Source organism: Oncorhynchus gorbuscha, linkage group LG19, assembly GCF_021184085.1.
Source record: "Oncorhynchus gorbuscha isolate QuinsamMale2020 ecotype Even-year linkage group LG19, OgorEven_v1.0, whole genome shotgun sequence".
Lineage (NCBI taxonomy): Eukaryota > Metazoa > Chordata > Actinopteri > Salmoniformes > Salmonidae > Oncorhynchus > Oncorhynchus gorbuscha.
Genome location: NC_060191.1, coordinates 44739338 through 44756192, shown reverse-complemented (window position 1 = coordinate 44756192; position 16855 = coordinate 44739338). Strand labels below are relative to the sequence as shown.

At 46.9% G+C, this 16855-nt stretch overlaps 1 protein-coding gene across 1 annotated transcript in view; it reads right to left on the bottom strand.

Moving 5' to 3' along the window:
• LOC124004896 (IQCJ-SCHIP1 readthrough transcript protein-like) overlaps positions 1-16855 on the bottom strand; it is a 396927-nt gene that overhangs the window by 264881 nt on the left and 115191 nt on the right. The window contains exons 5-7 of the mRNA XM_046313718.1: positions 8092-8156; positions 7806-7871; positions 7574-7712 (exon numbers count right to left, since the gene is read on the bottom strand). Coding sequence (XP_046169674.1) covers positions 7574-7712; positions 7806-7871; positions 8092-8156 — 270 coding nt within the window. The remainder of the gene's footprint in view (positions 1-7573; positions 7713-7805; positions 7872-8091; positions 8157-16855) is intronic.

The following is a 16855-nucleotide window of genomic DNA, read 5'->3' as shown; positions in this document are numbered from 1 at the left end:
ATGCTGTCTGTCGATGATGATGTCACAATGGGCTGCTACTTCCATTGAATAAAACAGTGGCAGGAACACTGTTTAGCCAGAGCCTAAACATCTCTATCTCTGTGTTTACCATGAACAGTGAAAAAGAGGCTATTTGCTGGTACAAGATCTGAATTCATTTCTATGGTAACCAGCTCTCTGTGGAGCTCTGAGGTTTTCCTCCTCTTCTCTCCTCCATGCACAACACTACCTGCTAAATATAGAGCGAAATAATAACACTGCTGGATCTGTTCACCTGCTGTGTACTGCAGCTGCACACACACACACACACACACACACACACACACACACACACACACACACACACACACACACACACACACACACACACACACACACACACACACACACACACACACACACACACACACACACACACACACACACACACACACACACACACACACACACACAAACATGTACGCACACACACACAAACATGTACACACACACACACACACACACACACACACACACACACACACACACACACACACACACACACACACACACACACACACACACACACACACACACACACACACACACACACACACGTACACACACACACGCACACACACACAAACATGTACGCACACACACACACACACACACACACACACACACACACACGCACGCACGCACGCACACACACACACACACACACACACACCACACACACACACGCACACACACATGTACGCACACACACGCACCCACCCACACATGCATGCACACACATGTATTAGGAGAATAGGGGATGAGTGAAAGGAAGTGAGGTTGGACTTTGGAAAGAGAGGGTGAGGAGAGAGCAGATGGAGGGAGGGGAAGAGGGAGTGATCGACAGGGAGGAGAGGGATAACCATGGCAGCTGGTGGTAAGAGGACCAGTGATGCTCTGCTCTAGCCCAGTCCCACTGCACTTCAGCAGGGCAGATGGACTGGCATGTCCCATGTGCCCTTCACCACCAGGCACCAGACACCAGCCCACACACACCACTCACAACCTAGCACATACCATTACATATGCACTCACAAACTCAAACTTGTTGCAGGTTCTTTTCTTAATAAAGATGTCCGTAATCTATGATCTGATTTTAGGAATACTCTAGTGTCTAGTCCATACCATCAGAGTTAGCTTCTACAGTATATCAGTTCTGTCCATAGCATGAGGAGCTAATGTGGTGCAACACTTCCATCTAGTGGCCAGTCTCTGTAACTGCACCTCCTCACAGAGCAGCACCCAGGTAGTGGACAGTGACAGCCAGAGCTCTGATAGTCCTTGGCAGAAAAAAGTCATATTTCAGAATCGATTACTGTCTATTCCTTACTGTCTATTATATTCAATGATAATGTTTCTACTCCATCAGTTAACTAGCAATGTTTTAGCATTTAGGGACACAACATTACCAGCACACTAACTCTGGGATGGAACAGTGTGTGTGTGTGTGTGTGTGTGTGTGTGTGTGTGTGTGTGTGTGTGTGTGTGTGTGTGTGTGTGTGTGTGTGTGTGTGTGTGTGTGTGTGTGTGTGTGTGTGTGTGTGTGTGTGTGTGTGTGTGTGTGTGTGTGTGTGTGTGTGGGTGTGTTTGAGCTGCGGGCTGTGTTTTGACGCAGTATAAATAAATAAAAACAGACGGCTGCTGATTGATACAGGGGCATAAAAGCCAGAGTTTTGTTACGTTCTCATTTAATGAAAACTATCATTTCTACCTCTTCCCTTGGAAAGGAAATGGGCAACACTGCAGGAGTTATTTGGTCATAAATTGCAAAATACAGTAGGAGATCTTCTAATGCGGTATTTCACTGTGTCACTATAGTGACTCTGCAGTATATCTGAATGAATTCTAAGACACATAACTATACAACCCTAACCTTTAGTACATCACAAACCTTTCACTTTGTACAGACTCAAGGAGATAGAGATGGAACGTTCCAGTGAACTACATACAAATAAGGAAACACACACACACACACACACACACACACACACACACACACACACACACACACACACACACACACACACACACACACACACACACACACACACACACACACACACACACACACACACACACACACACACACACACACACACACACTCCACCAAGTGCGGTGGTCGCACATTGACAGACACATGCAGGCTTTTGGCAGAGACTGATATCACTGGCACAAAGGTTACAAATTCAATCAGTGTGGATGGAAACGGCCACCCAGCACCCAGTCACTGTGTCCCATGAAAATATGACTTCTTCTTCTCTCTCTGTGTGTGTGTGTGTGTGTGTGTGTGTGTGTGTGTGTGTGTGTGTGTGTGTGTGTGTGTGTGTGTGTGTGTGTGTGTGTGTGTGTGTGTGTGTGTGTGTGTGTGTGTGTGTGTGTGTGTGTGTGTGTGTGTGTGTGTGTGTGTGTGTGCGCAAACCGGCCCTGGAGGGAACGTGGAACATATCGCTGGGTCGACAGAAACGGACCCATTAAAAAGTCCAACAGGGCAGCACTGTCCCTTTCACCACTGCATCACAGTAAAGGAGGGATGTTACAGGAGGGATGTTAAAGGAGAGATGTTACAGGAGGGATGTTACAGGAGGGATGTTAAAAGAGAGATGTTACAGGAGGGATGTTACGGGAGGGATGTTAAAGGATGGATGTTACAGGAGGGATGTCACGGGAGGGATGTTACAGGAGGGATGTTACAGGAGGGGAGTTACAGGAGGGATGTTACGGGAGGGGAGTTACAGGAGGGGTGTTAAAGGAGAGATGTTACAGGAGGGGAGTTACAGGAGAGATGTTACAGGAGGGATGTTAAAGGAGAGATGTTACAGGAGGGATGTTACAGGAGGGATGTTACAGGAGGGATGGGATGTTACAGGAGGGGAGTTACAGGAGGGATGTCACGGGAGGGATGTTACAGGAGGGGAGTTACAGGAGGGATGTTACAGGAGGGAAGTTACAGGAGGGATGTTACAGGAGGGGGAGGAGGGATGTTACGGGAGGGAGGAGGGATGTTACGGGAGGGATGTTACAGGAGGGGAGTTACAGGAGGGATGTTACGGGAGGGATGTTACAGGAGGGGGAGGAGGGATGTTACAGGAGGAGGGGAGTTACAGGAGGGATGTTACGGGAGGGATGTTACAGGAGGGGGAGTTACAGGAGGGGTTACAGGACGGGAGGGATGTTACAGGAGGGGAGGGACGGGAGGGATGTTACGGGAGGGATGGGATGTTACAGGAGGGAGATGTCACGGGAGGGATGTTACAGGAGGGATGTTACAGGAGGGGAGTTACAGGAGGGGAGTTACAGGAGGGATGTCACGGGAGGGATGTTACAGGAGGATGTTACAGGAGGGGAGTTACAGGAGGGATGTTACAGGAGGGCGAGAGGGAGGAGAGACAATAGAATAGAGAAGTGACATTCGTGTGATCAGGAAAATAAAGCCCTGAAATAATATGTGAGGAAAGGTTCGCCTGTCTTTCTCACAGCACCATGAAAGAGGACAGACAGAATGTCTTTCTCACAGCACCATGAAAGAGGACAGACAGAATGTCTTTCTCACAGCACCATGAAAGAGGACAGACAGAATGTCTTTCTCACAGCACCATGAAAGAGGACAGACAGAATGTCTTTCTCACAGCACCATGAAAGAGGACAGACAGAATGTCTTTCTCACAGCACCATGAAAGAGGACAGACAGAATGTCTTTCTCACAGCACCATGAAAGAGGACAGACAGAATGTCTTTCTCACAGCACCATGAAAGAGGACAGACAGAATGTCTTTCTCACAGCACCATGAAAGAGGACAGACAGAATGTCTTTCTCATGAAAGAGGACAGACAGCAGCACTATGAAAGAGGACAGACAGAATGTCTTTCTCACAGCACCATGAAAGAGGACAGACAGAATGTCTTTCTCACAGCACATGAAAGAGGACAGACAGAATGTCTTTCTCACAGCACCATGAAAGAGGACAGACAGAATCACAGCACCATGAAAGAGGACAGACAGAATGTCTTTCTCACAGCACCATGAAAGAGGACAGACAGAAGACAGAATGTCTTTCTCACAGCACCATGAAAGAGGACAGACAGAATGTCTTTCTCACAGCACCATGAAAGAGGACAGACAGAATGTCTTTCTCACAGCACCATGAAAGAGGACAGACAGAATGTCTTTCTCACAGCACCATGAAAGAGGACAGACAGAATGTCTTTCTCACAGCACCATGAAAGAGGACAGACAGAATGTCTTTCTCACAGCACCATGAAAGAGGACAGACAGAATGTCTTTCTCACAGCACCACAGACAGAATGTCTTTCTCACAGCACCATGAAAGAGGACAGACAGAATGTCTTTCTCACAGCACCATGAAAGAGGACAGACAGAATGTCTTTCTCACAGCACCATGAAAGAGGACAGACAGAATGTCTTTCTCACAGCACCATGAAAGAGGACAGACAGAATGTCTTTCTCACAGCACTATGAAAGAGGACAGACAGAATGTCTTTCTCACAGCACCATGAAAGAGGACAGACAGAATGTCTTTCTCACAGCACTATGAAAGAGGACAGACAGAATGTCTTTCTCACAGCACCATGAAAGAGGACAGACAGAATGTCTTTTCACAGCACCATGAAAGAGGACAGACAGAATGTCTTTCTCACAGCACTATGAAAGAGGACAGACAGAATGTCTTTCTCACAGCACCATGAAAGAGGACAGACAGAATGTCTTTCTCACAGCACCATGAAAGAGGACAGACAGAATGTCTTTCTCACAGCACCATGAAAGAGGACAGACAGAATGTCTTTTCACAGCACCATGAAAGAGGACAGACACAGCACCATGAAAGAGGACAGACAGAATGTCTTTCATGAAAGAGGACAGACAGAATGTCTTTCTCACAGCACCATGAAAGAGGACAGACAGAATGTCTTTTCACAGCACCATGAAAGAGGACAGACAGAATGTCTTTCTCACAGCACCATGAAAGAGGACAGACAGAATGTCTTTCTCACAGCACCATGAAAGAGGACAGACAGAATGTCTTTCTCACAGCACCATGAAAGAGGACAGACAGAATGTCTTTCTCACAGCACCATGAAAGAGGACAGACAGAATGTCTTTCTCACAGCACCATGAAAGAGGACAGACAGAATGTCTTTCTCACAGCACCATGAAAGAGGACAGACAGAATGTCTTTCTCACAGCACCATGAAAGAGGACAGACAGAATGTCTTTCTCACAGCACACAGACAGAATGAAAGAGGACAGACAGAATGTCTTTCTCACAGCACCATGAAAGAGGACAGACAGAATGTCTTTCTCACAGCACTATGAAAGAGGACAGACAGAATGTCTTTCTCACAGCACTATGAAAGAGGACAGACAGAATGTCTTTCTCACAGCACTATGAAAGAGGACAGACAGAATGTCTTTCTCACAGCACTATGAAAGAGGACAGACAGAAGACAGAATGTCTTTCTCACAGCACCATGAAAGAGGACAGACAGAATGTCTTTCTCACAGCACTATGAAAGAGGACAGACAGAATGTCTTTCTCACAGCACCATGAAAGAGGACAGACAGAATCACAGCACCATGAAAGAGGACAGACAGAATGTCTTTCTCACAGCACCATGAAAGAGGACAGACAGAATGTCTTTCTCACAGCACCATGAAAGAGGACAGACAGAATGTCTTTCTCACAGCACTATGAAAGAGGACAGAAAGAAGTCTTTCTCACAGCACAGACAGAATGTCTTTCTCACAGCACCATGAAAGAGGACAGACAGAATGTCTTTTTCTGAAAGAGGACAGCACTATGAAAGAGGACAGAAGAATGTCTTTCTCACAGCACTATGAAAGAGACAGAATGTCTTTCTCACAGCACCATGAAAGAGGACAGACAGAATGTCTTTCTCACAGCACCATGAAAGAGGACAGACAGAATGTCTTTTCACAGCTCACAGCAGAATGTCTTTCTATGAAAGAGGACAGACAGAATGTCTTTCTCACAGCACCATGAAAGAGGACAGACAGAATGTCTTTCTCACAGCACATGAAAGAGGACAGACAGAATGTCTTTCTCACAGCACCATGAAAGAGGACAGACAGAATGTCTTTCTCACAGCACCATGAAAGAGGACAGACAGAATGTCTTTCTCACAGCACCATGAAAGAGGACAGACAGAATGAGAGAGAAAGGTGTTATTCGAGTAGGAACATCAGCATATCAGGAAATCTGTCAATTGAAATACATTCATTAGGCCCTAATCTATAAATTTCTCATGACTGGGAATACAGATATGCATCTGTTGGTCACAGATTCCTTAAAGAAAGCAACGACAACGAGCCTCAGGATATCGTCACGGTATCTCTGTGAATCCAAATTGCCATCGATAATATGCAATTGTGTTCATTGTCCATAGTTTATGTCCGCCCATACCATAACTTCACCACCACCATGGGGCACTCTATTCACAACTATGACATCAGCAAACCGCTCGCCCACACGACGCCATACAAGCTGGCTGCCATCTGCCTGGTACAGCTGAAACCAGGATTCATCCGTGAAGAACACACTTGAGCTTCCCTGGGGCGGTTTCTGACAGTTTGTGCAGGTCCTGGGTTGGCGTGGTTACATGTTGTCTGCTGTTGTGAGACCGGTTGGACATACTGCCAAATTCACTAAAATGATGTTGGAGGTCGGCTTATGGTAGAGAAATTAACATTCAGTTTTCTGGCAACAGCTCTGGTGGACATTCCTGCAGTTAGCATGCTAATTGAACGCTCTCTCGTCTGTGCGATTGTGTTGTGTGACAAAAACGTTTATTGTCCCCAGCACAAGGTAAACCTGTGTAATGATCATACCTTTTAATCAGCTTATTGATATGCCACACCTGTCAGGTGGATGGGTTTTCTTGGCAAATGAGAAATGCTCATTAACAGGGATGTAAAGTTTTAGAGAAATAAGCTTTTTGAGCGTATGGAACATTTCTAGTATAATTTAATTTCAGCTCATGAAACTTGTGACCAATATTTTACATGTTTATATGCGTTTATATTATCGTTCAGTATAGTTTACCCCAGAATCATAATCCTATTTCTCTCTGCAGCATTGAGTGGGCTCCTTGAAGCCAACAGCTTGACCTGACGCTTAACCTAGACGATGACTTGGAGATTACTATGACAATATATTGACACTCAAGAGTACCTCTCTCACTCGCCATCCAGCTGGATGAGTTGAGGGTCTATGGACGTGCTCATCTTATTATTTACCCAGCTGATCCCTCCCTCAAGTGCCTGTGAGTGAGCCTGCATCTGGCAGGGGGGAATGAGCTGAGGGACACCGCCCTCTGCTGGACAAGACATGCAATATACCGGCATGCCACATCAATAGGGCTAGTATTGAAAATATATCTTGTAGATTCCATCTGACCCACACCATTTGTTTGCTTCAGTAAAAAGTAAGTCCCACTACAATGACATAGAAAGTTCACCAGCGGTATTCAGCGCAAAGATAGAGGGGTGGGACTTACAGGGGTGATGCCATCTGAGAGAGTGGTCATGCTGATGGACATGCTCATCTTGTCAAAGGAGGAGAGGGAGGGAGGGGAGGGGCTCCTCTTCTCCATCACTTCCTGTCTCTGGAGGAAGTCACGCCAGGCACGCTGGATACTAAGAAACATACACACATAGCCAAGAGTGAAACACACACTTTCACACACACGTTCACACACATACACGCTCACACACACACACACAACTCACATCAACACTTTGGTCTCCAGTGGGGGCATGTTGAAGTTGTTCTCAAGGTCTGTAGTCAGCTGGTGACTGAGAGGGAGATAGAGAAGTGTAGGGAGGAGGAAAGAAAGAGAGAGAGAGAGGGGGGGGGTGAGAGAGTGTAATAACTACAAGTACACAGAGCTGAGTTCTAATCTTTCCAGTGCCAGTGTCGGGGTTATCAGTAATTACACAGAGATGCCCTGGTCCCCACTGCTGGGAAACTGAGTTTTACAGTGCACATGTGTGTCTGTGTGCCAACCTACAGTACCTCTGCAGCTGAATGCTTTCATCATTGACAGGCTTTAAGCCAGTCTGGAGGCTCTTCAGTTCATCCTATGAGAGAGTGAAAGAGAGAGGAGAGAGAGAGGAGAGAAGGAGAGAGAGAGAGAGAGAGAGAGAGAGAGAGAGAGAGAGAGAGAGAGAGAGAGAGAGAGAGAGACGGAAATGGAAAGGGATTACAACATCAATCTCTCAGACAGACATACTGTACAGAAAATAAACCCTATTTTTCTCATCTCCTTCATCTTCTCTAACTTTTGTGTGCGTGTGTTGAGTGAGTGAGTGAGTGAGTGAGTGAGTGAGTGAGTGAGTGAGTGAGTGAGTGAGTGAGTGAGTGAGTGAGTGAGTGTGTGTGTGTGTGTTTGTTGAGTGCGATCTCCTCTGCCCAGCACTGGTACCCCTGTAGGGGGGTAGTAAGGCAGTATCTTGGAGAGGTTAGATGTGAAGTTTCTATGTGAAGGTAGTAAAGTTAACTGTGGAAGTTCTCTGCTGATTTTGCCAGTCAGCATTCAGCTGTGTTTGGCCCAGAAACAGAGAGAAGGACAGATACCCAGAGGCAGCATGGAGCAGTCAGAGGAGACAGGGGGTTGGGGTGGGGTAAGGGGGGTGAGGGGGGTACATGGATCCTCCAGGAAGTCAACTTGAGTGTTTATCATTCATGACACCACATAACACTCACAAATGTTGGATTAGATACCACTGGCCAATTCCCACTGCTGAGGATGGGTGTTTAGCCAGAAACCTGGTTTCCTGAAGTTTACACTGTGATGGATCAATTCCACTGACGTCAAAATGCTGAGGAGGGGAGAATAAAATGTTGCTTTAAATCCCCCTCTCCTCTGGCTTTAATAATTCCCTGTAATAAGCGCTGACTTGCCCCTGCATAAGTGATCAGAATAATTAAATTACAAGTAGAATTAAACTGGAGCTTGGTCTCTAGAGCAGCCACGGGTCCACAGCGAGGCACAGAGTGGGTGGGAGGGGGAGCAGGAGAGGTGTGTGTGTGTGTACGTAATCCTTTTGATTTTATGAGATGAAAGTGGTTGATTTCTATGTATTTGCATGTAACTGTTTTGTGCCCACAAAGTATTTTAAAATCCTATCATAGCATTTATAATCTCCTGCATCACAGTATGTTCCTCTGTTCCGTACCTCACAGAGTATCTATGACACAGTATGTTCCTCTGTCCCGTACCATCAGAGACTATCTATGACACAGTATGTTCCTCTATTCCCTACCATCACAGAGTATCTATGACACAGTATGTTCCTCTGTCCCGTACCATCAGAGTATCTATGACACAGTATGTTCCTCTGTCTCGTACCATCACAGAGTATCTATGACACAGTATGTTCCTCTGTCCCGTACCATCACAGACTATCTATGACATAGTATATTCCTCTGTCCCGTACCATCACAGAGTATCTATGACATAGATGTTCCTCTGTCCCGTACCATCACAGACTATCTATGACATAGTATGTTCCTCTGTCCCGTACCATCACAGACTATCTATGACATAGTATGTTCCTCTGTCCCGTACCATCACAGACTATCTATGACATAGTATGTTCCTCTGTCCCATACCATCACAGACTATCTATGACATAGTATGTTCCTCTGTCCCGTACCATCACAGACTATCTATGACATAGTATGTTCCTCTGTCCCGTACCATCACAGACTATCTATGACATAGTATGTTCCTCTGTCCCGTACCATCACAGACTATCTATGACATAGTATGTTCCTCTGTTCCATACCATCACAGACTATCTATGACATAGTATGTTCCTCTGTCCCGTACCATCACAGGCTATCTATGACATAGTATGTTCCTCTGTTCCATACCATCACAGACTATCTATGACATAGTATGTTCCTCTGTCCCGTACCATCACAGGCTATCTATGACATAGTATGTTCCTCTGTTCCGTACCATCACAGACTATCTATGACATAGTATGTTCCTCTGTCCCGTACCATCACAGACTATCTATGACATAGTATGTTCCTCTGTCCCGTACCATCACAGACTATCTATGACATAGTATGTTCCTCTGTTCCGTACCATCACAGACTATCTATGACATAGTATGTTCCTCTGTCCCGTACCATCACAGACTATCTATGACATAGTATGTTCCTCTGTCCCGTACCATCACAGACTATCTATGACATAGTATGTTCCTCTGTCCCGTACCATCACAGACTATCTATGACATAGTATGTTCCTCTGTCCCGTACCATCACAGACTATCTATGACATAGTATGTTCCTCTGTCCCGTACCATCACAGACTATCTATGACACAGTATGTTCCTCTGTCCCGTACCATCACAGACTATCTATGACATAGTATGTTCCTCTGTCCCGTACCATCACAGACTATCTATGACATAGTATGTTCCTCTGTCCCGTACCATCACAGACTATCTATGACATAGTATGTTCCTCTGTCCCGTACCATCACAGACTATCTATGACACAGTATGTTCCTCTGTCCCGTACCATCACAGACTATCTGTGACATAGTATGTTCCTCTGTCCCGTACCATCACAGACTATCTATGACATAGTATGTTCCTCTGTTCCGTACCATCACAGACTATCTATGACATAGATGTTCCTCTGTCCCGTACCATCACAGACTATCTATGACATAGTATGTTCCTCTGTTCCGTACCATCACAAGGGAAGTAGACTACTGAGTCAAACAGTATCTACTCTTTATCATACATCATCATCTGTCTCATCTTAGCTTTGAAACTGATCAACAACCAAAAACCCTAGAAAAAAACTCACACACACACACGCACACACACACGCACGCACGCAAGCACACGCACGCACACACACGCACACACATGCACACACATGCACACACACACGCACACGCACATGCACACGCACACACACGCACACACACGCACACACGCACACATGCACACACACACACGCAAGGTTGTTCGTATGTATAATCTGCTGCATGCTAGGAAAATCAAGAGGGCTAATTGGAGAAATCAAGGTGGAGTAATCTCTCTCTCTCTCGTTCGCTTTCTCTCCCTGTCTCTGACTCCCTCGTTCTCTCCCACCCTCTGACTCCCTTTCTCTCCGACTCCCACTTTATCTCCCTCTCTCTGACTCCCTCTTTTTCTGACTCACTCTGACTCTCTACTTTCTCTCGCTGACTCACTCCTCCTCTCTCTATGTCCACCTCTGCTCTGTCTCTCTCCCTCTCTGTCTCAGCTGAAGTGGTAATGACTCTTTATTGTACAGTACGTGACAACTGGGGTTTGAGCTGTCCTCCAATCACCTCCTCTATCTGCTTGGTGAGGGGTGACATCATCCCGCTCTGTCCACACTCTCATTGTGTCATGCACGAGAAATGACCAATCTCAGCAAGACTACAAATGCAGGTAAACCAGGTTGTTAGTTGCCAGGGCGCAATTGCAAATGAGAACTTGTTATCAACTTGCTAAATAAAGGTGAAATAAAATAAATGTAAAAACCCTGCTATCTAACTCCACTTCACTTAGAATCAATGTCCCCCTGGCCTCCCCAATCCCCCTAATACCATCCCAGACAGACATGCTTCATGCCCTAGAACTACTGACCACTTTGTGATTGTGAGCATGTGTGTGTGTGTGTTAGTGAAAGTGAGATTATGTGCTGATACCCCGTCTGCATTACCAAGCAACCAACAAAGCGGTGAGTTCAGCAGGCTATTCACCAAACCCTTTCTATCCTGTATCGATCCCTAAAACTAAAAAAACAGATTCATTGTTCACAACCATGCTGGAGCTCTCTCTTGTGTGACATAGTTAATGTCCAGGTCCAAAACACAGACAGAAAGACAAGCTGTTCTGTCTCCTAAAGTACTTTTCTCTCCTTCTGCTCCAATCCATCCCTTCTCCTCTGCAGCACCCAGCCCGGTGTTAGGAGAGGAACAGCATTGCCTGCCAAAATGGAGCCAGGAAATAAACCAGGGGTTTGCATAATTTAGCAGCGGTGCGGGCAGAAAATCTATAGTCATTTTGGGATTTGGCAATGCCAAGCAGGAAGTATTGATTGTTTGACGGTGCTGGTAGATTTATGGTGAGCTATAGAGGCCAGAGAGGAGAGGAGGGATAGCACAGCTTAGACCTGCTGATGGAGACGGGACCTTGAACTCACAGGGCTGTACACAAAACACAGGAAAAAGAGCTACAGACACAGAGTATCTATGACAGACAGACAGCCAGCTACACTACAACCACTCCTCCCTCCCTTCCTCTCTCCTCCCCTCCTCTCTTCTCTTCTCCACTCCTCTCTTCTCTCTCCTCACCTCCCCTCTCCTCTCTTCTCTTCTCCTCCCCTCCTCACCTCCTCTCTCCTCTTCTCTATCCTCTCCTCCCCTCTCCTCCTCCTCTCGTCTCTTCTCCTCCCCCCCATATAACACTACTTTCATTCACTCCTAAACTCTCCCCTCCCTTCTCTGGCAAGGAAGAAGGAAGCAAGTAAGGAACGAAGGAAGGAAATTGAGCAAAATAGGTAAGAGGGAGATCAAGAGGAGAGCGAGAAGAGAGAGGAAGAGAGATTGGAAAGGCAAGAGGGGGAAGAAGAAAGAGTGTGTGCTAAGTTCTGATGAGACAGAGGTCTCTGAAATGAACGAGCAAACAGACAGACAGAAACCATTCAACTCATTGCACTGGGACGAAAAGACACTCTCTCACTTTCTCTCTACTCCTCCTTTACCAAGCCTGACCTTATCTCCTTTATCCATCTCTCTTCCTTTCCCCATCCTGCCTCCCAACTCGCTCTTACTCCATCTTTCAATCCTTCTGCCCCTCTTTCTCATTGTTTCTAGCCCCTCTCCTTGTCTTCCCATATCCCTCCCTCCCATCTCGTCTCTCTTTAATACTTGATGAGCTTCTTGACGTATGTTGGCAGCAGATCCCAGCTCGTCCATCTACCGGCCCAGACGCGGAAAACAGCACCTTAATCGGCAGTGTTTGCTTTCCTAATGAACTCAACTAACTCCAGCATCCAGCCACCAGGGAACCACACGGACGCTCAGGCCCACAGTAAACACTGGGTAAACACACACACACAACGGCAAGACAGTGACAGCTGCACAGATAGACAGACACTCAGACAGATAAACAGCAGGCTGAATCACCTCTGAGCCAAAACCTGTCGGGTCCTGAAACGTTACACACAGGTTTAAACAATATTCAGCAGACCATCTGCCATCCCATTCAACTCCAACACACACATTGATTCAACCTCTCTCTCCTTCACACACACACAAACGCACGCACGCACGCACGCACGCACACACACACACACACACACACACACACACGTAATGATCTCCGCACGCACGCACGCACGCACGCACGCACGCACGCACGCACGCACACACACACACACACACACACACACACACACACACACACACACACACACACACACACACACACACACACACACACACCAGCCCTGAAGCAGCCTCTACCAGTCATTCCTCCCTGAGGGGCCCCTAGGCTGCAGAGCAAGCCGGCGCAATCTCTGCCATCTCTGTCACATCGGCCATCACTCTCCTCTACCACAGGGACACAGCCTGGCAGCACACTGACTCTGGGATGGAGCCTGTGTGTGTGTGTGTGTGTGTGTGTGTGTGTGTGTGTGTGTGTGTGTGTGTGTGTGTGTGTGTGTGTGTGTGTGTGTGTGTGTGTGTGTGTGTGTGTGTGTGTGTGTGTGTGTGTGTGTGTGTGTGTGTGTGTGTGTGTGTGTGTGTGTATGAGTGGAGCGGGACGAGGTTGTGTGTCTGGGCTGTCTGTCCCTGAATGACCCTGCTATGGAGCAGGTTGGCCGACTGAGCTCTCACACACACACACACACACACACACACACACACACACACACACACACACACACACACACACACACACACACACACACACACACACACACACACACACACACACACACACACACACACACACACACACACGCGCACTCACGCACGCACGCGCACACACACACGCACACACAATCTCCGCTCTGTGGGCAAGGCTAATGACAGCCAGTGTAATGGTGGAAAGGAGAGGAGACTGAGAGAGGAAGACCTGCATACTGATAGGAAGGAAATGGAGCAGGCGTAATCCCCACATTTAGTATGAAGGATACACACTTTATAGGGCAGGGTAACACAAGACAATGTTAAAGTAACATTAGAGATTGTGGAGGTCAGAGGTTGGTAATGGATATATAATGGTATTATAAAGAGAGTGTGAATAGTTGACTCCACAGTCCCGCAGGGAGGCCATTCCTAACTAACCCCAGCAGACATCAGGGCATCTCTCCCCCTGTTCCACCTGGTACCTTACTCTCCTCTCCACAGCTGCTGTTCCCTACAGGCTGGCATGTGCCCGCTCTGCTCTCCATCAGACCCCTGACACACACAATCCAGAGGTCCCTTGTTACCCAGGCGACAGAGTGAGCATCTGTGTCGTGCCAGGGAGATGCAGCAGGCTGAAAGCCAACACTGGCATCGTCTAATGAGAGAGAGAGCTGTGTTACTTTGCTGAGATCATATAAACCTGTCAATTGAGCTTCCAGGGAAGAGGTGGAGCATTGAATCCAGCAGCCCCTATACCAGCCTGTTTCCTACAGCCTGAAAACGAGCCTCAACCTGGGAGAAGATGTAAATTAAGGAGACATTTTAAAACCAGGACATAAAGGAAGGTCTGACGTTCTAAAGGAGTTTTGTTGAAACCGCTAACAGTGCAAGTCCTTCTCTAGAAGGTTACTGTCTCCAGAGAGAATAGAGAATAGAGAAGGAGCCATTCTACTACAGTATATTATAGCCTATGGCACAGCACACACAGCATGTGCTGGAGTAATTCATGTGTTTTAACCCCCTCTAGTGTGCAATAATATCAGCTATAAATCCAGCCATTAACATGCCTTAAGAATCCCTTCTACATGTACAGCCGCACGGTGTTGTGTGTGTGTGTGTGTGTGTGTGTGTGTGTGTGTGTGTGTGTGTGTGTGTGTGTGTGTGTGTGTGTGTGTGTGTGTGTGTGTGTGTGTGTGTGTGTGCGTGCGTGCGTGCGTGCGTGCGTGCGTGCGTGCGTGCGTGCGTGCGTGCGTGCGTGCGTGCGTGCGTGTGTGTGCGTGCGCACGTGCAAACCTGTTTTACAGCCGTCTTCAATACAACCTGTGGTGTTTGTGTCTGCAGCATAACAATGCAGTGTTAACGATTCCACAGCTATGAGACCAGAGTCTAACTATAAATATATACAGCCATTAAGTATATTTATTGAACTTTACAGCCTACTGGAGACGAGAGTTGCTTTGTTAGCTAGTTAATAAGGCCATATTGTCATTCCTATGGAGCGTAGTTACACAGGACGGTGGCAGGTTCACGTCAAAGTGGAGTGTGGAGATCATTAGGAGTTGACGTGTGTTAACTTAGGCCTGGGGTTCAGTAAACCATCGCGCGCACACACACACACACACACACACACACACACACACACACACACACACACACACACACACACACACACACACACACACACACACACACACACACACACACACACACACACACACACACACACACACACACACACACACACACAGCTATCTGGCAGTGAGGTAGGGCTGGTGGTCTGGTGTGTTCCTGCTGTAGGCGTAATGAAGTAGAAAGCCATTCGAAGAGAGAACCCTCCAGCCCTGATAAATGACAGAGACGGGGGACAGGGAAAATGGGAATCAGTGATGTATACTTAGAGACCGACCAAAAGGAAGGAGAGAGAGAGACAGAGAGAGAGGGGGGGTGTTGATTAGAGGAGAAACTGTTTTCAAGGCGATAAAGCTTGAAGCCTAGTTCCCACTTCCATTTCCTTCTTTTTTTGTGTTATCAGCAATCCCTCTCTTCCTGTCATTTGTCTTCCTTCTCTCTTCTCTCTTGTCCATTTTCCTCTCTTTGTCCCTCCTCCCTAGCAAGGAGAGTTGCTTTTAATGGAAACCCACTATTATATTATGCTTCCATAACTCTTCTGTAACACTTTGCGTAGCCCCCCCCCCTGTGGAGATGATTAAATTCACGGTCCAGTTACGGCCCTCAGCTAATACCGCTAGCCTCGGCCACTAGCGCCAGGGCCAGCTGCCGCTAGCGACCACGACCGCACACTCTAAAAAGCAGGGCGGTGAGTGTTCATTAAAAAACCCCAGCGCCGATCACAGGGAGTACACAGACATAAAAACAATGAATCTGGCTATAAACAAGCCATTCTGGCTGTCAAACAGGCAGGGAACCACACAACCATGATATTAGACCAGGAGAAGGGGAGTAGGGCAACACACACACACACACACACACACACACACACACACACACACACACACACACACACACACACACACACACACACACACACACACACACACACACACACACACACACACACACACACACACACACACACACACACACACACACACACACACATCTAAAATGAACTTCTGTGTTAACTAGGCCTTTGCAGCCTTGCAGTGCACGTCTAGATACAGTGCATCTCAATATGCATCTACAGTGCTTTTAGTGGTTTTCTCATTAACGTGGTATCACAGAGTGTCTCAACACCAATCACTATGTTAAACAGCACGGGGGGAAAGACAAGGGCAGACTGTCACACCTTTCTATCACAATGAAACCAGGACATTGAAATTACACAGAAATTCACATCATAGAGCG